At 52.1% G+C, this 23,396-nt stretch overlaps 7 protein-coding genes across 7 annotated transcripts; 2 read left to right on the forward strand and 5 right to left on the reverse strand.

Moving 5' to 3' along the window:
• Positions 1-429: 429 nt before the first annotated feature.
• On the reverse strand, positions 430-2,528 carry MRS44_007247 (uncharacterized protein; the record flags this gene model as incomplete). Its single annotated transcript, XM_065620459.1, has 6 exons — positions 430-755; positions 815-1,016; positions 1,064-1,846; positions 1,956-2,292; positions 2,343-2,468; positions 2,515-2,528. The coding sequence occupies 6 exons, from the start codon at positions 2,526-2,528 to the stop codon at positions 430-432; spliced, it is 1,788 nt and encodes a 595-aa protein (XP_065476531.1).
• Positions 2,529-6,667: 4,139 nt separating this feature from the next.
• MRS44_007248 (uncharacterized protein) lies at positions 6,668-7,384 on the reverse strand (the record flags this gene model as incomplete). Its single annotated transcript, XM_046282231.2, has 1 exon — positions 6,668-7,384. One exon carries the CDS (start codon positions 7,382-7,384, stop codon positions 6,668-6,670), a length of 717 nt encoding a protein of 238 aa, XP_046129222.1.
• A 36-nt stretch (positions 7,385-7,420) lies between these two features.
• On the reverse strand, positions 7,421-8,109 carry MRS44_007249 (uncharacterized protein; the record flags this gene model as incomplete). The annotated part of the gene is made up of 2 exons (XM_046282230.2): positions 7,421-7,698; positions 7,806-8,109. 2 exons carry the CDS (start codon positions 8,107-8,109, stop codon positions 7,421-7,423), a joined length of 582 nt encoding a protein of 193 aa, XP_046129221.1.
• An 891-nt stretch (positions 8,110-9,000) lies between these two features.
• MRS44_007250 (uncharacterized protein) lies at positions 9,001-11,634 on the reverse strand (the record flags this gene model as incomplete). Its single annotated transcript, XM_046279608.2, has 5 exons — positions 9,001-9,703; positions 10,528-10,579; positions 10,719-10,822; positions 10,873-11,334; positions 11,384-11,634. 5 exons carry the CDS (start codon positions 11,632-11,634, stop codon positions 9,001-9,003), a joined length of 1,572 nt encoding a protein of 523 aa, XP_046129219.2.
• A 762-nt stretch (positions 11,635-12,396) lies between these two features.
• Positions 12,397-14,567, reverse strand: MRS44_007251 (uncharacterized protein; the record flags this gene model as incomplete). Its single annotated transcript, XM_065620460.1, has 8 exons — positions 12,397-12,729; positions 12,777-13,035; positions 13,091-13,188; positions 13,240-13,342; positions 13,391-13,634; positions 13,684-13,739; positions 13,801-14,451; positions 14,500-14,567. 8 exons carry the CDS (start codon positions 14,565-14,567, stop codon positions 12,397-12,399), a joined length of 1,812 nt encoding a protein of 603 aa, XP_065476532.1.
• A 434-nt stretch (positions 14,568-15,001) lies between these two features.
• Positions 15,002-16,049, forward strand: MRS44_007252 (uncharacterized protein; the record flags this gene model as incomplete). Its single annotated transcript, XM_046281455.1, has 2 exons — positions 15,002-15,128; positions 15,181-16,049. 2 exons carry the CDS (start codon positions 15,002-15,004, stop codon positions 16,047-16,049), a joined length of 996 nt encoding a protein of 331 aa, XP_046129217.1.
• Positions 16,050-16,451: 402 nt separating this feature from the next.
• On the forward strand, positions 16,452-21,466 carry MRS44_007253 (uncharacterized protein; the record flags this gene model as incomplete). Its single annotated transcript, XM_065620461.1, has 7 exons — positions 16,452-17,355; positions 17,418-17,552; positions 17,603-18,042; positions 18,606-18,908; positions 19,030-19,127; positions 20,642-21,014; positions 21,074-21,466. The coding sequence occupies 7 exons, from the start codon at positions 16,452-16,454 to the stop codon at positions 21,464-21,466; spliced, it is 2,646 nt and encodes an 881-aa protein (XP_065476533.1).
• Positions 21,467-23,396: the final 1,930 nt, after the last annotated feature.

Genomic DNA, 23,396 nt, shown 5'->3' on the forward strand with positions numbered 1-23,396 from the left:
TGTTGCAAGCAAGGGCATTGGAAGGATTCCCTATAGATACCATATCTGCCTACTAACACAATTTCTCGAGTTTCCATGAGTTTCAGAACAGAGAGGATAGTCATGATCTTTATAATCTTCTATTCACATATTCAGTAGAGGATCATCCGATACCATAGTAGTGTGATTCGCGTGTTGGTCTCATGGTCACACGGCATCAATTGTTTCAATAGACAGGGCAAATAAAGGTCACGGAAGCAGTAGTACGGGTTTGATGTGAATAAGCCATTTACACTATAGCTATGCAGGGCAGATATGCCCAAGATATGTAACTTCTCTCAATGCAAGTCCCATCTCCGGCTTGCTATCAAAACACCGCCAAATGCAACCAAAATTTCAAAGCAATCTTAACGAGTGGGTATCGGTCATATCCTCATCCCACCCAGCATCTTACATCTTTCCACCAGGAGTCTCAATGTCAGAGTTGCTGACGTTGGCGATGGTCTCAAAGTGGTACAGGGGCTCCTTCTTGGCAGTGCGGTCAAAGAGGATCCAGCGCTTGAACCAGTGAGGGAGAGCGACGCGGAGCTGGTAGCTGGCAAACTTGCGGACGGGAACGGCAAAGACCCAGTCGAGTTCCTCGAGGGTGCGCTGCTTTGTCTCGGGGACCCAGAAGAAGATCATGACGAATGCGACGGCGTTGAAACCTGCGTACAGACCAAAGGCGCCCACGGTTTGCAGACGGTCGAGGATGAAGGGGAAGGAGGTTCCAAGGACTGCGGCCCAGAAGAGACATGTGGCGACGGCGAAGCCCATGCCAGTCTCACGGTGGGACAGGGGAAGACCTCGGCGGAGTAGGTGAAGGGCACGGGACCCTCACCGGGGGAGTAGAAGGCGCCGAACATGAAGACGAAGAGACACACCAGGGCGGTTCGGAGGGTGCCAGTGTCGGGGGAGATGAGGGTACAGAGACCGGCGGCGAGGAGGGTCCATGTCATCTGGGGGAAGGTGAAGAGGAGGAGGCTTCGTCGGCCAAACTGGAGGTTGTTAGCTGTGAACGGTTCCTGGTAGATGTTTAACTTACAGTGTCGATGGTCCAGAAGGCTGGAAAAGCGAAGAGCCAGTTGACGAGACCAAAACCGAAGGAACCAAGCATGGCTTGGAACTCGGTCATGTCGGCCTCCTTAAAGACAGTAGTAGAGTAGAAAGCAATAATGTTGATACCGCACATCTGCTGAGCAATCATGACAGTGAAAGCAGCGAGCGAAGCACGGCGGACACGGGGGATGGTGAAGAGCTGGGTGAAGCGGCTGACGTAGTTGGTCTGTCCAACAAGCTGATCCTCAATCTCGAGCTGGGCGCTGATGTAGTAAATGTCGCGAGCAACCTGGATGGGGTCGTGTCGAAGCTTCATCAGAGACTCCCAGGCCTCGGGGTATCTGTTCTTCTTCATGTACCAACGAGGAGACTCGGGGCAGAGGTAGATCAGACACATGAGCGGCACTGCAGGGATAAAAGGGGCTCCGAGCATGAGACGCCAGTTGATGGATCTGTCGACGTGGAAGACTGCGAGGTTGAAAGCTGTACCCAGGAAGATTCCAAAGGCTGTCCACATCTGCCATGACATGACGAGGGCGCCTCGTACGGAAGCGGGAGCGTTCTCGGCGGCGTAGATGGGCACCGTCGAAGCCTTGACACCCATGCCGATACCCATGAGGATACGGCAGGCTAGCTGCTGTTCCCAGGTGTGGCAAAAGGCGGAACCGATGACGGGCCAGATGCAGAAGTGAGACGAGAAGAAGATGACACCGCGACGGCCCCAGAGGTTGTTGATAGGGTCGGAGAGCCAGCAGCCGATGAAACTATTCTTGTAAGTGGTGAGTTTTGTCGAGTTGTCGAGAAAGACACTTACGCAGAGCCGATATAAGGACCAGCGTTTACAATACCAACCAGAAGCTTGTCTCTTGTAGTCTTACCACCAATGCCATAAACCTCGGGAAAAAGATGTTTGCGCCGTTGGAACCAGTCTGATCCCATCCCTGCACCGCAGCGCCGATCGAGCAGGTAGCAATGGTGAGGATGAGCTTCCAGGGCATGTCCCAGCGGTGGGTGACCTCTCGCTCGAGGACCTCGACCTCGCGGTCTGTGAGCTTGTGCTCGCCGTCAATGTGGCGGATAGACTTTGGGTTCTGGGCTACGAGGGCGCCCTTTTTGAGGACGGGGACGTGGTCGGTGAGACCTTTGCGATCGGCCCAGGCTTCGACGTCGGCCATTAGTTGGGCCTTGGGGATTCCCTCAAGAGGGTTCTTGATTCTGGTTTGCTGTTAGAGGAGAGGACGTAGTGAGGGTTGAGGAGGGCATACTTGGCCTCGAGGTTGGCGGTGAGGTCGGCTGCTTGCTCGGCCATGGTAGCTGAGGGCTTCTCATCGTCGTGGGACATTTTCATGGGTCGGTCGTCAGTAATGACATCGGGCTGCGTGCCCTTTGATCTGGGATTGTCAACAGTTGCTCTCTCCAGGTAAGAGCTTCACATACTGGTGATCAGCCATTGTGGGCGTCAATCAAGAAGCAGCGCTTCAAACTCTGTAAAAAGAACAAGACTGGACCCAAAGAAGAGGCTTAAGAGAGTCTGTACTCTTCCTATGTGAGACAATGGAGAAGATGAAGTGGATGATCTGGGGAAATGAGGAGCGACACGGCGGGTATTTGTGTCTCTTGGTCTTCCCCGTCGATCCCCCAGATGGAGAAGCCCGTCTGTCCTCCATGGAGGAGAGAGTAACCCCAGGTCCTTGCCCCCGTCCCACAGCCGTTTCCAAGTTCAAGCAGCTTCCGGGGATCAGGAGATCACCGGGGGCGTGTGTCATGAGTAGTATCACCATGATGGGACAAGGAGCCTGTCTCCGCGGGACGCTAGTATCCCGCATACTATACGAAAAACGGATAACCGTATAGAGTAGTTACACTCTACCATGTGATCTTCTCCACTGAACACACTCACTCTGAGAGTTGAGTTTCGACGTCGTGGTTCGAGGTGCAATTCTCCACAACCTCCTCCAACAAAACAAACCCCAGCTTAGAAGTGGAGTCTTCCTCCGCAGATCCTTGGCATCCCCTGCTTGCCTCTCGGCACATGGGCCCCTGTTCGGGCCGATAGCCAAGAGGTGTGTGGCGGTTCCTATCTTCTTAACCGCGTTACGCGGTGAGATGCTGTGCCAATTGTTAGTCAATCATGTATCTTTTTTTCTCTTATCTCCTTGGCAAAAGCTTGCCCGTTGCGAAAAATACTTTTCCTGCCAAGTTGCGTCACAATTGAAAGACTTGCTTGACTGAAAAGATCAACATGAAGTGAACAAAAACGAGCAAGCCACGATCCACAATAAAGAGAAGATCTTTTTCCCACGCCACGATCGAGAGCTGAGAACAGACCAAAAACGGTCCCCATCAGACGAGAAAGAGACATTGGTAGCCAGGCAGCAGAATTCCGAGACTCTTGAATGGATGGACAGTTCCCGTTGACAAGGGGGGTGTGTGGGACGGCAACTAACGGCACTCTCTACCTCTGACATCAGATTAACGAGGGTTGGACTCTATTTTGTCTGTGACTTCTGAGGGCGAGTCTGACGGCATGCGTCTCCTGTGTAGTGTAGCACTGCATCCGTTTCCCGGCTGGGCATCAAGATAAACGGCCCCTTTGACTGCTGATCACGACCGTATACGAAAAAAGCCCTGCGCCCAGCTCTTTCCCTGAAACAAGGAACATGGGAGACAATCGTTTATTCCCGTTAGTAACGAAAGCGGCTGATCTTGGCTGCTTGGCTGAGAAGTCCGTGTCAAACAAGCGCAAGGCAGCAGAATAAAAAAGACCCCACGAGTCATTTTTCGCATCTTGCAAGCGAGGGGATGTCATTGGTGAAACTTTGCGAGCGGGATAACCTGATGCGGTTGTTCCCATTGAATAAGCTCACATGGTTTTGTTGAGGCCCTTGTTGTGGAGAAGGGTGTGTTGAAGGTATTCGCTTTTGAATCCTTCACCAGCCATTGGTGTCATGACATGGAGATCTCTTTATTGATGTGAGGCTCGAGAATATCATTTGAATCTCACGTCGACTAGTTTACACCATTGGCCATACTCAATTGTGTTTAAACCTTTGATCTTGATGCAATGACGTTCATAAAAACATCGTGGCCGTTGATCAGATCCCACCAACATCTTCAATTGACATTTGCCTCAACCCCGGAACAAACTTCCCGTCCACTCCATCTCCAGTCCAACCTCTTTCAGCCATGGAGACCTTAGTGGCGTGTTATCATGGCCCAGATCTCGGGGTTAGATGTCGGGGTTTCCAGACCAAGAACGCCTCACGCTAGCTTTCCAACCACTCACCATGAGAGAAATGCTTCAGCCTGGAAAGTGAGGGGATTTAATCGGAGATGAATGCTAGCGCGGGCGTTAACATTGAGGTTAATCGGGCGTTGGAGGCGGGTTGAATATCAAACGCCTCCCGAGCGGACGCCACGTCGGGTTTGGCAGCTCGAATTGAGTTTTACTTGCAGGAGTTGTCAGATCCTTCGAGGTTGACTGAGAGAACGGTGAGACATGGCTTATTCGAGTTTCCTTCTTTGATTGTTAATTCTAAGCGAGGTCGGGCATCAAGGTGTTCTTACAACGTAGTAGTCACTCTCAGACAATCACACGATGGCTTCACCCTTAACACCTCCCCTGCGTTGGAGTAACTCTCCCCTGTCCCATTATTTGGAGTATCATGACTACTCAGGGGGACATCACCCACAGGAACAACGTCCCCTGATCGTCTCTCGGTTCTCGGCACGTCAACCGAATCCCTCACCCGTTCCTCGAACTAAAGACATTGAAACTCCAAGAGAATTAACATCCTACTGGTCCAACTGGAGCAGCCGCACATGGACCTGGTTCTAGATCCCTCCCGGAGAGCCGCACTACGTTGCATCCCCTACCCCTGTAGCTTCCAGGCAACCGAATTAATTCTTCTCCTCCCCAAATTCTCTTTTATTCTGCTGCCTAGAATCTCTCTCCATACCGCTTCCGCATCTTGCGGGGTCTCCGTGCGGAGTTGAAGTTGGGGAAGCGAGGTTCTTCTTGGGCTAGATCCTTTTCCTCCTTCCTTGTTTGACTTGGTCTTTTTTGAGCCCAAGTCCATCAGGTCGTTAAGAAGCAGGCTATGACATCATTCTCACTGCGGCCAAGTGCCGAGTTCCTCGTCTCCGCTGCGGCTCACCCTTGTTGGCCCATGTGGGGAGCCCTTGGCGCATCCCGTGATAACATGATCCTTCTCAAACGACATGAGAAAGGGCGACAAGGTGAGATTTTACAAAACCTCGTCTGACTAGCTTACCCCTTGGTGGAGATTTCATATTGGGCTTGATATCAGCTGAGACCATCGTGACACTTCGGACTTGACCGCTGCAAGGAGGGAGGGAAGTCTACTCAAGCAATCTCGTTGTGTCCTTTTCTCTTTTTTACTATTATCCTTCAATCACCCTTCTGCTGGCTCTCGTTCTCTAAAGTTCCGTTTGAGCTTGGAAGGCAATTTGGTGTGAGTGTTATAAAACCAGATGTGATATTCAACAGGGTCACTGAGAAGGTACATGTATATCAATGGATAATAATCCAAGGCGGTGGAGTCTCTGAATTATTTACTCAATGCCTAAAGACTTACTTAGAGTCAGCATATCTTTCTTATTATAACGTAGTCTAAGATTGTACAATCTACTTAATAGTCATTTAATATCTTTAGGCTATCACGAGGTAATACAGGCTCTGCCAAGTATCTGTTCTTGCATAGATAATTGTTCAGGCTTGCAATACCCTCATTATCTTCATTAAGTCACGCTAAGAAAGAAGAACCAATGCCAAGTTCACATCATATCCGCTCCTTATGAAATAACCACCTCACCGCCGCACATGTCGCACAGTATCCACGCCAGAAGCAGCTGAGCACATCAACAAGAACTCAAGCTGTTTTCAAAGAAAGAAGACACTCAGGGGTCATTTCTTTCTACCTGCTTCAAGTTAGTTCGCCTCGAATCCAAGGAAGCTCCCGTTCCACCTCTCAATGACTCCAAGCCAGATCTAAACCTCCTGGCTCAACTACCCTGGCACGCGGTCGTTAAAAAACATGAGACACTAAACCAACCCTCTCTAATTATCATGGCAAAAAGACTAGGTTTAAGGCCTAAGAATTTTAATAAAGTTATCATAAGTAATTTCATAATATTAGAAAGTGATTATACCTTTATTTCTCTTATTCATCCCCTAGTTTACTAATAATTAGGCTGTCAAGTCAGCTCTTTCTGCCATCTTAGCGATCGCGGGTGTCTTGGTGTCTTAAGTTTTTTTGCGACCGCGTGCCTGGATGGTGGTCAGTAACACCCCGAAGCTGAATTTCCATGCAAGGTTCCCATTAAGAGACTCCCGGTTACCCTCACTGTAACCGCCTGTTGTGCCAGGTTTTGTGCAACATTTTTCAAGATCTCACTTCAGAGCCTCATATGAGACATCATGTTCAAAAGATGAGCAATCAATTTACATCAGCAACAAAGCTCACTATGAAAAACAGACCAGTGCATCTAACTACGCCTCTAAGCGCCTCAAACTCCCAATGCTAAACCGTGAAGAACAAAAATCCCAGGGGTATCACTCTCAAACTCATCAACCCTTGCAGAACCAAAGACAAACAATGGGTTTCGCGCCCGGCTCCCCAGTCCTGTCCGGCCCCCAACCAACATCCTTGATCGTCTTCTTCAGCTGCTCCTTCTCGTCACCAGCGAAGCAGAATCCCTTGTACCACTTCCCGTTCCCACCAGCGTAGACCTCGAAGCAGAGGTTCTTCTTGGGCACCGGGTTGGTGCAGCCGAATCCCTTGAGCAGGTCGCCCAGCTTGGTCCCGCAGGGGACGTGAGAGGCGATGAAGGGGATCTGCGTGTTCTCGGGGAGCTGCCAGGGAGGTGTCTTGCTCTTGAAGACGTGCATCTTGGCATGCTCAGCGGGGAAGAAGTAGTTGTAGCCAGGCTCACAGCCAACACCCCCGGAGGAGTTGGTCATCTGGGCGGCTGGCATGTTGGTGTCGATGGCGGGGTGAGGTTGAGGTTGTCGAGGGACATTGCCTGTCCCATTGGGCTGGTAGGCCAACGTCTTCTGGGTGTAAAACCCACCCATGGGAGGCTGCATGGGGTAGGTGGGCGGGGCGAGGTGGCTGTAGGGAATACCACCGGTGTAAGTCACGTAACCGTGGTATTGAGGCGCAGGTCCCCCGTAGTGAGGGATGTATGGCTGCCCCTGCGTCGGCATGGGAGCGCCAACGGGAGCAAAGGCAGGACGAGCACCAGACGCATCGCGTCCAGAAACGGGGTTCCAGCCGCCGGACATGGTGACGAGGTAGGTTGAGGGAGGAGGAGGAGGTCGTCAACACAAGGGCTGCCAGGTGTGAACCCAACGGCGAATCTCTGGATCGAACGAGGCTTGCCAGTATCCAGGTACTGGCCCTTGACGCGTCGGGTCCCAGGTCTCGGGGAGGGGAGCGTAGGTCGCGGCGTAGGAATCGACAGAGGGCTCGACGTATGGCGTACTCTCGTACCAGTAAGGGTAGACTTGGCGAACTTCGGGGGCAGGAGGAGCTTCGTCTCGGTATCGATGAGGGAGGCCAATGTTGAGATCGTCTTCTGAGCCGGAGGAGTAGATGTCTGGACAGCCATCAGAAAAGGGGAGCTCGAGGGGGGTACTGGGGGTTTATATCGACCAATTCTGGGAGTGAATGGTCTACATCCCATGTACAAGAAGCAAGACGTACCTGATGCTGAATCCGTGTCCTCAGAGTCACTCAGCCCAACCTCAGACGAAGCACTCACGCTCTCACCGTCGCCGCTCTCCTCGTCAGAGTCGACCTCGACGTCCAGGTGACCCGCAAAGATCTCGGTGCTCCAGACGATGTTGTTGTCACTGTCGTAAAAGGCGCCCACGATGATCCAGGCCCAGTACGGAGAGTCGCGGGAGGCTTGGAGGTGCTGGGTGATGATGAGCTTTGTCGCGGGCGCGGGGAGGTTGACGTCGTTGATGGTCCTGCAGCGGAGAGGTGCGGAGGCGGAGCTGGACATGGAGGAGGATCGTCTGAGGCAAAGAGAGGCTGTGGTGAAGAGCTGAGAAGGCTGATGAGTGCTCACGAGGAAAGGCAGGAGACCAGTAAGACGAGGCTGTCCAATATATAGTTGGCTGAGGCAGAGGAATGGACATGATCAAGTAACGAGTGTTGAACCATGATTCAAGTGAGAAAAGAGTCAAGACGGCTCAAGGTGGTGAGTGTCTGTTTTTTGGGGTCGAGACAACCCATAAACTACAAGTGATTCACCAGTCATTACGTCAAGAGGGAGGGCATCCAAGGGAGGGGCTTGTCTGGACGAAGGCTAACAAGAGTCTCAAGAGAGTAGAGCCGGGCGCGTGGCACTGGGCCCATGTCATGTCTGCCGTGATACGCGGCCGGACCGGTACCATGGTGCGTCACACATGAGCATGGCACGCAGCCCTTTCTTTGCGCCCCCCATCACTTGACCGGGCGAAAGACTCTGGATGGGTGAGGCTCAAAGAGGACCCGTCAGCCTGTCAGAGCCTGTGAAAGGTTGGTTCCTTGAAACAAGGAGCCTGCATCTGTAATTGTGCATGAGATCGGCGGGTCTTACTAGGGATGGCCCTGTTGCGAATTGACTGGTTGAGAGCCTGATTCAGGGCCGTACGCGTCACAAGCTCAACCAGCTGATAACAAGTCTCAAGTTGAAGAAGCAGAGGTAAAAACATCAATTCAGACTAACTCCGTGCCTGCTGAGTGAAAAAAAGGTCGTGATATAGTAACACAAGAAAAAATATGGCGAATCGCAGCTGCTAGTAGAAACGTGAATCAAGAATGCGTGCGTGCACTTCTTCAGCCCAGCCGGTGAAACCATGACATCGCATCTTGGCAAAACAAATCATCACCGAGTAACCCCCCAAATGCCTCATTCATCGTCACTTGTGGGGTCAACAACACGAAGTCCAGCGCCCTTCTTGGCCGTCTCAATCTCCCTCTTCTGCTGCTGCCGCTTCCCGACCTCATTCACCAAACCCTTGAGGTAGACCTCGGCCTGGACTGTCGCGCTGTAGGCGGCCGGCGTCCAGTTCCAGATGTTGCGCTTGTGCATGTCTGCGCCCGCCGCCAGCAGCGTCCGCAGCACCAGCAGGTTCCCGTTCCCGCTCGCAAAGTGCAGCGCCGTGTTTCCCTCGACGTCGGAGCGCCGGACAGCATCGTAGGGTCCGCCTGGGACGTAAGTGAGGAGCAGCTGGAGGATGGTGTCGTGGCCGCCCAGGCTAGCCTCCATGACAGCATCGCGACCTCGAATATCGCGACGGAGGATACACGTCTTGTCGTGCTCGCAGAGGAGGTGTACCACCTCGGTGTGTCCAGCAGCCGCGGCGAGCATCAGCGCCGTCTGATGGCTCTCATTGAGGGCCGGGCACGGATCTTCATGACCAAGCTCTAAGAGCACTTCGCATATCTCGCGATGGCCAAGCTGAGCGGCTAGGTGCATGTTGGAATTGGAGAGGCCCGAGGGTGACGAGTCTGGGTTGAGGAGCAGAGAGGGATGGCTCTTGAGGATTCGGCGGAGGAGGGTGGCATCGTTGGCATGGATTGCGCGGCGGACACGGATCGACGGCTCAATCCTGGAGCAAGTTTGGTCAATTACTTGTGCGTATATCGCATCTGGAGCTTCTCACATGATGGAGGACGACTTGTCATGGCGGTCGAGAAGGCAGCGCAGAGAGCATATCGCGAGTGACGCAAGCGGGGGAACGAAAGGCGCGATATACTGATGAGAAACAAATGTGGTAAAGAATGATGAACAAAAGAAGGAAAAAGAGAAGGAGACGGCCGGGGAGGAGAAGCGTCTCTAGCGAAGAGAGAAGAGTAGAGTTTGTGTTGACGATAGCAAAGCTTCCTTCAGCTGCGCCGCCCGCTCTCGGCTCTCGTCTCCAACCAAAGCGAAGCGACATCATGAAACAATGGGCGGGCAATCCCCCACACCCTCAGCGCCCGCTGTTGCTGTCCCCCCGCCGCCGCACTTCAGTGGCCCACAGTGGATGGACGCGTCGCAACCCCGCTGACGGTAAGCTTCCAAAGTTACCCTACAGAGGAGGTGTTGTTTTGTTGTTTTGTTGTTTTGAGTCAAAGCGATTGAATAGCTGGGCTGTATTTGGGTAAGCCTATCATCTGGATGTAGAGGAAACTCTCTGTGTGTAATTAGGGGCTACCAAGTATTGGTTGCCCAAAGCAACTGAACCGTCACTCAACCAAGCTTCGAATCTGGTGTACCTGAAGACGACGTCGTGCCTTGGCGATCTATGCTGAGTAAGAATACTACTATTAGAAGCAGCAGCCACGTATAAGACAGCTTACTCGCTCCCTCCTCCAACACCATCTCACGACGGGCTTGATGCCGGGGCGAAGACGCCCGGTTAGCTCAATCGGTAGAGCGTGAGACTCTTACTCAGAGTACACGATCTCAAGGTTGCGGGTTCGACCCCCGCATCGGGCTTTTCCTATAAATTCTTTTTTTGCTTCATTCAATGATCTTTGACGCTGAACATTTTTGCTGCCAGTGTCATTCAGGCTATTAAGCTACTGTTCAATGGCGTTCTCGTCCTTAACAACCTGTCTATTTCTCGTTCAACTCATGACTCTTCTTAATCGCCTTGTTCTTCCCCGTATCAATCACAACAGCCGGATCCTCTTCATCTCCCTTCCTCGTAACCTCATTTCCCTTCTTTGTCTTGATCGAAGTCCTGGTCTTTGTCAGTATCACATACTGTCAAACAACTCTGGGCTATCTTACTCTTCACTCTTGACGTCGAGCACCTTGCCCTCTGGCTCCCCTTGTCCCCACTTCCAGCTGACCGTCTCGCCCTTCTTAGGTCCCTTCTTTGGAGTAGAGTCGTCCTTGTCGTTTGATGTCTTTTCGTTCTTTGACTTGCTGTTGGAGGTCTTGGACTCCTTCGGCTCATCTGCATCCTCTTCGCTTATCTCCTCTTCCTCTTCCTCGTCCTTGGTCTCTGACTCTCCCTTTGCAGTCTCCCTCTTCTTGTTTGGTCCAGACTGATTTTGAGCCGTCTTTCGCTTGTCACCAGCCTGCTTGTCGTCGTCGTCTTCCTCTTCTTCCTTCTCATTGTCTTCCTTCCCCTTAGCTTTGAGGAAATCGTGACCCCAGTTCTTGAGCGATGCGTACGACTTTGTCTTTTTAACCTCTTCGGCCGACTTTTCGCTGTTGCCCTTTGTCTCTTGAGCAAGATGACGCTTGCTATCCCACGGTTAGTATTATCCTCACCAGACTGCCAAGATGATCCTACCAGTAAGAAACAACCTTGCGCATATGCTCAACCTGCTCGTCCGTGTACTTCTCAGCCTCCTTCTCAGGATTCTCCTTGAGAATCTCGACAATCTTGCGTCCACTATCGTGCCCGACCGTCTCGCCGTTCTCGTCCTCCTTTGGCCAGCCTGCACTGTTGGAGTCGTCCGACTTGAGCCACCTTTCCAGCTCAGAGGCCGACATGTTGACGAGCTCGTTGAACTCTTGGATGACTTGGTCTTTGCCCTTCATTTTGGCGGTTGGATCGATGGTGTCTTGTAGGGTTAATTTGTCGAGTTGTATAGACCAATTGAGCAATTTCTCTCCGCTCGACTTGAACAAGCCATCGCAGAGTTTTAAAGACTTCTTCCATGGCTGTTTTCGGTGTCGTCATGACAGCTCCCCTGACCATCACCGCGTCATAGAAAAATAGCTCCATTGGGGGAGCTTGCCGAGATCGACATTAGCTCCGGAACCAAAGATTGGCGGGATCGAAGCTTGTTTCGACCTTGTTGTCTCAGGAACGCGAATCGAATCGATGAACGCATCATTTATCCCCTTTGTTGGCCCGTGGGTTGGGGAATGTTGAAGAAGTATGGATGCCGAGGCTGACACGGGTTGGGGAGGAGATGAGACATCAGAACGGCAAAGAACGACCAAACTCTCGGTAAATATGATCTCTTATAATAACAAAATGATCAGAGGGATATCCTAGTTTTCGATGTCTCTCACTGTCTTGTTGCTCTTATAATGCCATTTCAATTCTCCTTTGAGGAGGACATACTGATATCTCTGCCCTGGCACCTCGTTTTTGACTCGCCCTATGTGGTTAAGAATATGATAGACTTGTCTTCAGGATCGTATTGCCATGGTCAATTAATTCTATAATATTCATGAGTAGCACCCGCTGTAAACTCGGCAAACCTGGTATCCCTTAAGCGCCAACAACACCCAATAAGCAAGGCTCCCTTCAATACATCATTAACAAGCCATCAGGTCATCATATAAACACCCTTAGTCCATGTACTTTATCTGAACATTCTGCACCTCCGTATTGGTCCCCACCCGGAGATGCCACTTTGGCTGGCCCCCCTCAAAGGTCATGGCTAGCGCAAGGTCGTCGTACTTCCTCCACCCATCAGAGGGATTGCCTACTCGCTTCCACTCATCGATGGGTTTATCCCAGTCGCACTCAATCTGACAGAGGATCTTTGTGCCTTCGCGTCTTCTAGGTGGTTCAGACTCGCGGCTGTATCTGATGGAGAAGATGCATTTGGGTGGGAGCTCGTCTTGTACGTATTTTGTGTAGGGAACCTTGACTGGTGAATGGCGTAGTACTTCCTCGCCCTATTTCGACGTTAGATGCCTCGTGATAGTTCGTTTATATCACATACTTTGACCAGATACCACTTCATCCGGTAAGTAACGTTCCTCCCCTCTGCATCAATCTCCACCTCGTCCTTATCCTTGTCAAAGTCGTCAAGGTATTCGATGCTGCATCTCACCGCGATGCCGTAGCTATATCGTGACCTGCGAGAAGTGACCTCGGGGAGAGACCTTAGAATTCTCTCCTTCTCTTGACCAGGCGATGCGTGGGTGATGATTCCGTCTCGTAGCAACCGCATAACACCACCAGACGCTACAGCCGACCACCTGAGTTGTTCTGTCAGTGATAATCCTCTCGTTGGAGGAGGATATGAGTACAAACCGGGAATGAGGCCGGAGTACGGTGATGTTCTGATATAGAGCTTTGAGTTTATTGTAAATATAAGGAGAGTCGCCCAACCCGCCTACAAGGAAGATGTGCTGCCGCAGTGTTAGACTCAACATGAACAGGGCATAAAATGTCATACTCACATTCGGCCTCTGGCCCGTCGCCTGTTTTACTCGCCTGAGTTGCTCGCTAATCAACATCCGAATACCAGTATACGACTTGTCAAAGAAGAATCTCATCTCCTCGCTGTTGCACGTCAGCCAGGCTCAGCCACAGCATACAAGTTTGACCTACCTGGTTAATCGAAACTCAGTCTTTTTCCTCACTCGATTCCATGCCCTGACTGCCTTGATGGGTGCATCGAAAACGAAATCGGGCTGTTCGGGTTGGCCGTTAAACAATCTCTTCGGGTTCATCTCCCATCGCGCCATGAAGGACTGGTATTCGTCACGCCCGAGGTCGTTAATCTTGAGGCTCGTTTTGGTGTAGAGATGGTTCACGAATGCTTCGTCGATCAACGTCGCCCCTGCTAGCTTGCCTGCCAATTGTCAGTGGATGACGACTTGAGGTGCGCGAGCCCAGCTTACCGTCTCCGGTTACACATTCTTTGACCTGATAAGGATTCGTAGAGTTGATCATATAGCTGATAACATCCTAGCTTGGAATTAGTCGAGATTTTGTCAATTGAGACGGACATCACATACAACTGTGCCGCCTCCCGCGTCGCAAACGACAAACGAGTTTCTAGCCTGCGAAAGCAATTAGACATAACTCGGTAACCTATGAGCTTCAGACTTGCCGCAATCTCCGGAAGACTCCTCCGCTCAAGCAATATCGACAGTGCCGCAGCTTCAGGTTCCTGGATAAGCTCTAGGGTTGTATCACCGGCATGTCGGTATTCGAGGATACCCGCTGCTTGGGCCGCTCGTCTCATGGCCTCTTCGGCATACGGCGGCCAAATGGCGGGCACCGTAATGGCGACCTTGAATGGCAGACCATCGAGCATCTTCGTCCCGAGTTGCGCCAGAGTGTGCTCCCAGAGCTTGGACAGGAATATGGCGACCACGTTCTCGGCTGACCTTCCTCGCTCTCGGAGTTGTTGTCTCGCTTCTCTCACGTATACTGAGTCTTGTATAGTATCTTTTCCAATATCTTCTTCCCGGAGGAGCAGCATCTTGAACCATCTCATGGGCTTCATGCTCGGTGCCACCTCGTAACCCCATTTCCCTGTATCGAGATCGAGCACGCTCGGAACTTGGACTGGATCATTGTATCCGACCTCGCTGCCCGGATATCCTGTGATCGGAACAATCGAATCGGGGAACGTCGAGACTGCGTAGGAGACACCCGAGTACCTGGTAATGGTTAGTCCATCGCCGTCGCAAACAAGAAGCGGTACTCACGTCGTCCCAAAGTCAATTGCGATTGCCAAGAACGGCCCCGCAGAGGCCCGAATTTGGTGATAAACCATTATCGCAACGGCATCAACGGTCAAAGATGACGATGATGGGAGAGATTGCGTCGGGAGAGGAGAAGTAGGCCGAGACTAGAATGCAGCTACGCAATAACTGGGTAGAAGCCTGCCGTCTCCCTTGCCGCAATCCCTATAGCCTTGCCGAATGCCCCCTCAGCGCTGACGGATGCATGAGTGCGCAGGCGGAGCTGAAAAGGCAGACTCCCACAACCGTGAGCGAGTGCTGCTGGCGAACGATTGCCTTTGGCTTCTAAACGGACCTGGGTGGCGCTGCGGGTTGGTCTCAGCCCCCAGTGTTGGCTGCACCTAGAGACATCCTGGGCACCTGTTGCCGGGGGGGAAACGTTACAGTGTCTTCCTCTTTAGTAGGCGGTTGCACGCTCCTACAGCGATCGCGCATCTTGGATCAGAAATCATTGCTCAATATCACCATGAGCCGAACGAGAAAAGAGAGCGAGGGAGTCATCCTCGTCATGGGCCCAACAGGCGCCGGGAAGAGCTACTTCATCAACAAGCTGAAGAGAGGCGGGGCACAAGTAGGACATTCACTCCGAGCCGGTTGGTGTATTCGTCTGTCGTCTTGTCTTGCATCTTGCTAATCAAGAAACAGAGACGATGAGATGCCAGGGCGTCAATATCGAGTTTGGCTCGGCGGAAAACACAAGAGTCATTACCGTGGTTGATACACCAGGCTTTGACGATACACATCGTTCGTCTGCAGAGGTTCTCTCCGAGATCACAGAGTATCTGGCGACTCAACACGCCATGGGTATTCCCACCAAAGGAGTGCTCTATCTTCACAGGATCTTGGATAACCGGATGAGTGGCTCTGCGATGACGTCTCTGGGCCTGTTTCAAGACATCGTGGGCGACTCTGCTTTGAAGAATGTCATCTTGGTTACAACCATGTGGAACAAGTTGCGAGCCGAAGACATAGCAGAAGCCGATAGACGGGAGCAAGAGCTCCTCGACGACTTCTGGCGACCCATGATCGACAACGGCTCCTTCGCAACTCAGTTTCGCGGCACCAGCGACAAGGCTGCCGCGCTTGTCTACCACCTAGCCGAGAAGCAGAGCGTGGTTCTCAAGGTCCAAGAGGAAGCTTACGAGCAGGAGAAGGCGGTCGTCGACACGTCAGCTGGGGCGAACCTGAATCACAGCCTGCAGGAGGACGAGGAAAAGTACAAGAAGCGACTGAGGGAGCTGGAGCGAAGGCTGCGCAGGCAAGTCGAGCTAGGCGACAAGGAACGGCAGCGAATCGTTCGGAGGGAGATTGCCGCTGTCGAGGCTGTACTCAAGAGGCTGAGCATGTCCCTAGACCACCTGGCGGACCGTCAAGGATCCAGGGCGCGCATCAGACGGTGGTACAGAGAGACATCGGTAAAGATCCAGGAAAACGGAGTAGGGATGGCCTTTATGGCGCTGGCAGCCGTCTTCAACATCACCGTGTCGGTTGTGAGACTCGTGGGTGGTGTTTGAGGGTGACGAATGCGACGGTTTGCCGCGACCCTTGCGCATGTCTTGGTCTTGATTCGTTCAACGGCAGCCACAGCTGACCGGGTGCATAATCCGCCATATCGTCCACGGCTAGGTGCATCCAAGTCCAGCAATGAGATAACGAGAATTGGCAGCCTGCTGTTGATTAGGCTGTTGTGTGACTGCCGACTGAGCTGCCACATTGATCCAGCTCAGCCTCCGCCAAGATGCACCCTCGTCCGCCCTGCCGAGAGCCTTGGGCCGCTTTGGCGGACCATGGCGACCCATCTCAACCTAGTTCGCATCGACCTTTGGGAGTTATGGCACGGAAGCCTCCGGGGCTGAACTCTTGATGAGAACGACTCTAGGGCCCTCAGTTGCCCTCGCAGTATGGACAAGATCAACATGAAGACCACCAGCAGAGATGAGATGAAGAAGCAGGCTCCCGGGCCTGAGTCCCCTCGCACCTCACCCCCAATGAGCCCTGGGGCGTCGCAGCCTCAACAACACGATAGACCGGGAAGGGAACGCATCCCCAAAGCAGCGACTAATGGAGTACGATCACAATCCGCTGAACCCAGCCGGATGCCATCGATCTTTAGATCGATGTTCAGAAATGCAACGAATGTCGCGAGGAGATACAACGACAAAGCCAACACCAAATACGACCATCAAGGACAGATTGAACCCCCCGTAAATGGAGCTAGAGATCCGAATAAGCTGAATAGAGGTGGTCGCCCAATGCGGAGCAACTCGTTCGCACATCCACCATCTAAACGTCGACACTGGCAGGGTGAACCCATCTCAGGACCCGGCGAGAGGATTCCCCCGAGAACAGCTGCTGGGAAGACCAACCAGGATGATGAGGACATCAGCGAAGGAATCACCGCAAGAATTCTAGCATCTCCGAATCATAGCGATCCTGTCATTAGCCAGATCAATGCGACGATGGGGGATGACGATGACCGAGCATCTCCCCCAAAGTTGGGGCCTGTTGAGTCTGGCACATTCGATGTCCAGATCAATGCTGGAGACACAGACAAGAAACTGAGCGAACTCCAACAACAGCTCGACGACAAGGATGAGCTCATACAACATCTGAAGAGCGAACTCCAGAAAAAGGAAGAGAGTCTCGCATTCATGCGAAAGAAGGCGGCGGATGCAGCGGCCAAGGCGGCAGATATGCCACCTGCTCTGGTGCTTCTGCGATCAGAGGAAGACCTCATCAACGGCTGGAACGATCTGGCTCACGAGATCAGCAACTTTGTCAGGGGCTACCTCAAGAACGTGGACCGGAAGAAGAGAGAAAGTGGATGGCGACGAACAAGAAGAAACTCTCAGAGATCGCCCCCAGCTACAAGAAGATCGCAGCCGACTCGAAGCATCTGCACTGGTTGATAGAAGCCCTGATATGGAGGTTGCTGTACCAGCAAATCTTTGGAAGCTCCACCAACGAAGTGCCCATCGCCTGGGGTGGCCGGCACGGTGATCTTCTCTCTGAGTTAGGTATGTGCAGGATGGCTTTCGTCAAACCTCATGCTTACAATTGTTCATAGGCAGCGCTCTCATGGAGAGTCCTGAACAGGACGATGAACGATTTCAACGTCTCTACCACCACTGGAAGGCTCTGAGCACGAATCTCTTTGACATGGCGGGCTTGCAAGAAATGGCAGAGACGCGGGTGAACAAGATCATGGAAGTGCTGGGTGGTGCATTGGGAGATCTTCTCTCGACATCGGCCGCGAAAGATACGCTCTATCTCAAAGCCCTGCTGAGCATTGTCCGCAACTCCGCCTCCCTCGACCGGCTGTTCTCGGGCCAGATGAAGTGGTACCTGGCGTACTACCCACCGGAAAGGCATGGTACCGAGTCAAGGCCACGGATCAGGTTTGCGACGAGTAATGGGTCTGCTGCGAGTGAAAGGTTCACTGTGCGACCGGCTCTTTGTCGTGCTGGGGGCGGTGGAGGGGAGATATACAATTCCATCAAGGGGATTGTGAGTCATGTCGTGAAACCGGAGTATTAGGTCTCTGGGGAGTATTGGGAATATTAGAAGGAGTTGAGTTGAGTTGGTATTGTATCGCGAGGCGCGAATCTTGGAAAGATGATGTACGGAGTACAGAATCTAGATTAATTGCTGCACCCCACTAAGCCCAAAGAGGAACTACCCCCACCGCGGGGTTCAAGGCCAGGGGAGCGGGAGCGGGGCCATTTTTCGCCGCTGTGAGTACGTGCTTGAGGCCGATCCCGCATCCCATTCCAGACTGACACTTTTTCTGTGACTCAAGCACACAAGACATCCCACGATTGAAGCTTGGCAGGCACAGAATCGTTCGACTTTACGTGTATACAAAAGCTCTACCTCTCCCATCTGTGAGTCCTCCTTTTTTTCTCCTCTTCATTCTTCTCATCCGCTTCAATTGACCTCTTCCTCGGCTCTACCCCTCCGTCTTTAGTGTCTGCCCCTCCGTGATACCCTCAACATTCTCTCCGAACCTCACCCTCGCGAACCGGTCGCAACAACTCAATTCAAGCTGCTAACAGCTCCCGAAGCTTTAGAACACAGTCGCAAGCATGTCTGACTACCCAGCCATCCTTCTCCGTGCCGAGGAGAAGCCCCTCGAGCACCGTTCCTTCTCCCCCGCCGTCATCAAGACGCTCGTGGATGCTGGTTATCCTATTTCGGTCGAGCGCTCCTCCACCGACCCCAACTTCAAGCGAATCTTCGAAGACTCCGAGTATGAGGCCGCTGGCGCCTCTCTCATCCCTGCCGGCTCGTGGCCCGAAGCTCCTGCTGGAACTCTGATCCTTGGTCTCAAGGAGATCCCTGAGGAGGATTTCCCTCTCAAGAACGACCACATTGTATGCCAAACTCCATAGAACTCTTTATCTCTTCTTGCTAACTTGGTTCAGTCCTTCGCCCACTGTTACAAGGTCCGACCTCCGGCTTCGTCCACACCTCCCCTGAGCTAACACTCTACAGAACCAAGGAGGATGGGAGAAGGTTTTGAGCAGATTCCCTCGTGGCGGCTCTGTCCTCTACGATTTGGAGTTCCTAAACGACGAGCATGGTCGGAGAGTGTAAGTCTCTTTTAATTGTGCTATTTTCATTGGATTTGATGCCGTTGTGGTGTTGAGGTTTCTGCCTTTACCCCTGCTCCCAATACTCCAGAAATCTTGAGACGGGAAGTCCCTTTTCGAGAAGAGAGACCTAATTCGCCTCTAAGAGAGGGGTAGGACAACCTCTATCTCTGAGAAACCCTGGCTTGTATGCCTTGGCTTTCATGCTAAGAGAGGGCTGAGGCTTGGGAGCGGAAGAACGGGCTTGCGCTCGTCGAGGAGGCCAACTTGGAGACAGCGGCATGCAAGTCTCTTGCCAAAGGCTTTGAGGTCAAGGTTGGGCAGTTACATGACGCCATGGCCGATTGTAATGGCCTCAAAAATCACCACAGGGTTCGCTCCTTTTAGCGTGGTTGACATTGGCAAGACACCGGACATGCTTTGGCTTTCATGCCAAGGGAGCTCTTGACCTTTACCTCCAAGGAGCCGGAGGAAGCTCGCACGAGGAGAAAGTTCTCCTGGGGAGGAAACGCTCATGAGGATCTTTTATCATCAGAGAGCTCCTTCATGCGAAGACTGGGCTCTATGAGCAGGAAAACCCTGGCTTCATGCTTGGGGGACCTTTGGCTTCTCCCTTCATGAAGTTTCTGCCTCAAAGGAAACTTTGAAAGGGTAACACTCTCTTCAAAGAGTCTCTTTATCGCGACAGAGTCCCTTTACGCGAAGGCCCTGGCCCCAACGAGAGGAGGAACCTTGGTCCCTGCCTCTGAGGATCTTCGAGCCTCTCCTGCATATGAGCTTTTGCCTCTAGTGAGCCTCGAGCTTTTGCTTTGAAGGAGCCTTGAAGTTTTCTCTTTGAGGAGACGCCTTACGTCCCGGTCTCCAATGAGCCTCTGCTGCAGAACAGCCTCTCCTTCCGAGTCTACATTGAGGAGCCTTGAACATCGGCCACTAGAGAGGAGAACCCGAGAAGTCTTGGTCTCTACTGAACGGAAACCACTCGAGAGCTCCGGCTTGCATACGAAGAGAAACCTTGGAGGAAAATCTTCTCCTAAGTGGATCTTCTTCTGAGAAACCTCTGCCTTGAACGAGTCTACCCCTCACTCTGCCTCTCTGCCTCTTTATCTCTTTACCCCTCTGCCTTTAAAGAGTGTCTCTGCCTCTCCATTTACTTATCTGCCCTCCTCCCTCTCTGCTTTTAAGGAGTCTCTGCCTCATGAGAGCAGCGCTCCTGAACCCTCTGTCGAAGGAAAAGCTCCTTTCGCCTGCAGGCGAAGGGCCTTCAGCTTCTGCCTCTATGAAACTCTGCCTCTACAAGAAGGAACCCCCCCGAACCCCTTGCCTCTCTATCAAGGAGGGCTGCCTCTTGGCAATGCGCATCTGTCTCAAGAAATGTGTTCTTTTGGCAAGGCAACTCAGACTTCCTCCTAAGACTTCCTACTCAGACTCCCCCATCTCTAGGAGATGTGAAGCAGTTTAATCCAGCATTATTAACTCTGCAACAAAGTTCTAAAGCCCGAACTAACGAACCTTAGGTCCGCATTTGGCTTCCACGCTGGTTTCACTGGTGCTGCACTTGGCCTGAAGACGCTTCAATGGCAGCTCGCTCATCCCGGCGAGAAGCTTCCCTCCGTGGGCACTTTCACTGACGGCCGTGGATACTACCTTAACGAGGAGGAGCTCGTGAACCAGATCCGCGAGGACCTCGCATCTGCAGAGAAGGCCTTGGGCCGCAAGCCTACCGCCATGGTTCTTGGTGCGCTTGGCCGATGTGGCAGAGGTGCCGTTGACCTGTTCCTCAAGGCTGGCATTCCTGAGGAGAACATTACCCGTTGGGATATCCAGGAAACTCAAGCACGAGAGGGTCCTTATGAGGAGATTGCTCAGCACGACATCTTCCTCAACGCTGTAAGAACCCCCGTGTCACTGCGAGAGTTGCAAGGACACATAAAGCTAATTGGTAATAGATCTACCTCTCCAAGCCCATCCCTCCCTTCGTCAACGACGAGCTTCTCTCCCAGCCCGGCCGCAAGCTGAGCGTCGTCATCGACGTCTCTTGCGACACCACCAACCCCCACAACCCCATCCCCATCTACTCCATCAACACCACCTTTGACGACCCCACCGTCCCCGTCACCGTCAAGGACGACCAGAACACCAGCCCTCTGTCCGTCATCAGCATCGACCACCTCCCCTCGATGCTTCCCCGCGAGGCCAGCGAGGCCTTTAGCGAGGGTCTCAAGGAGTCTCTTCTGACTCTTAACGAGCGCAAGACCTCCCGCGTATGGGCTGACGCCGAGAAGCTCTTCAACGAGAAGGTCGCTCTCCTCCCCGAGGAGCTTAGAACCAAGGAGGTCTAGATGTGACGGATTCCCCTTTTTCGTTGCCTTGGGTTCATAGATGGGAATAGAACGCTGCTGAGCGACGCGGTTGATCAATCGCAAGCTGTTTCACGATGAATCTTGTTGGCATACAGATCGCGCGAGATACAATTCAGTGAGAAAACTTGACGTTGAATTAATAGAAATGAAGTTGATGACCGGCGAGATGCAACTTTCAGGGGCTTCAAGCCTTGACTGACCAATCAACACGTATTAGTGCTCACAGCTTCGTACACGATATGCATGCGCCTCTAAAGTGCATTAGATGATGAGAACCGATATTTGACATGCCATTTTGGGTATCGTGCATGTCACCAAGGCCGTCATTCCGAGATTCCCATCTGTCTTTCTGACCAATTATATAAGCCTCATTCTAACACATCCATGAAGCCCTTTTACTATGTGATTCTTACACTAGGATACATGTACAAGAGTAAGCATCCGTCGAATAGTCAAGTTCAAGTTGCAGGCTGCTGCCGAAGGCACCCACCCTGAAGTATGTGGGTAGTTGGCCTCGAGCATGGTTCGCGGACCCGTTACATCCGCGTGTAACAAGGAACATGGACCAGGGTACGACATGGGCCGAAAAGATACTCGATCAGGATGGATGCGTCACATAATGACCAGTGATGTGCGTGACAGAGACACTGGAAGGTTGGCTCACTCTGTAAAGTGCTGACCGGAATGCATTTATTAGAGATGGTGCGTAAGGGGCGTATATATACGAAGCAATGTTGATGTCAACGTCAATGCCCTCTGGGGACAGTTCACTATGCATAATTCCGAGTGACGTAACTTCACGCTGCTGTCAGCGATAGGCCAGATGTTCAACACCAGGCATCAACTTCGAGGTGCGATACCCAAGGTCAAGGGATGGGCGTTGAGGGATAGGAGATGAAGTATCTCAAACAATAACATGCCCGACTATTTTTCCGGGGAAAAAGAAGTCGACTATCCCCCGACTTCTCCTGACTATCCTCTGTCGAGCAACATACGATACAGCCTCAACAATCCCCAACCCAAAACATGCTTCTCGAATATACCGACGAACGGACAACACATAGATGACAATCAGCCTACCTCGAAACTCGACGAAACTGCACCCTTGACCTATATGAGCCAAGACATGACATGATCTCCGTCCAGGTAAAACGAGCACAGTCTTGGCGTTTCCAGATCGACAGTTTCACGCCAAAACATTCTCGAGAAAAAGGTGACGAAATATATAATGAATCGGTAACAATAAAACTTGCGCAAAACTCGCTCAGACGATGTAACAATAATCTATCTTTCATTTACAACCGACAGTTTATTACTCTAACCTCGGCATCTTTGCCAAGGATGCTGTGCCCCGGAGTAAATTGTGCCCGTATTTTTCAGATTGAAAAAAATCTGATGACTCGTCGTCCTATCAACACTCGATGCCTCCCTACTGCTCGAGCCACGGACGGACTTTGCTTCCCACTTCCGGCCAGGGCCACCGTTTTCTGTCACATCGGGACCCCTGCCTCAACCATCCCTGTCCCTGCACGGTCTGACAGGTGTGAGCGGGTTCCTGAAATTGGAGGGATCATGAACCTGTGTCAGCCCTACCAGAATGGCCTCAGTACTTGACATGAGCGAGATTGGCTTTCAAGCAGGGGTGCTGCTCTCGTAATAAAAGACGTGTTGAAGAAGACGAGACATCCCGACTCTTCCGCTTCCTTCAACTCTGCAGTGTTGTGTTGTTCAACAAGTCCCTTCCTTCACCAGTCACTCTTTTCTGTAGTTGAGCTCTTGACGATCTCTCAGCTCGACCACTCTTTCAACTCATCTATTCGTGTACCTCTTTTTGTGCGCTGCTACTCTGAATCCCTTGGCTAGTTCCAGGATCGAAAAATCATCTATAGTACCCCCTTAAGTCGATCAC

The sequence above is a fragment of the Fusarium solani genome (genome assembly GCF_023522795.1).
Source record: "Fusarium solani strain SB1 chromosome Unknown bctg00000004, whole genome shotgun sequence".
Lineage (NCBI taxonomy): Eukaryota > Fungi > Ascomycota > Sordariomycetes > Hypocreales > Nectriaceae > Fusarium > Fusarium solani.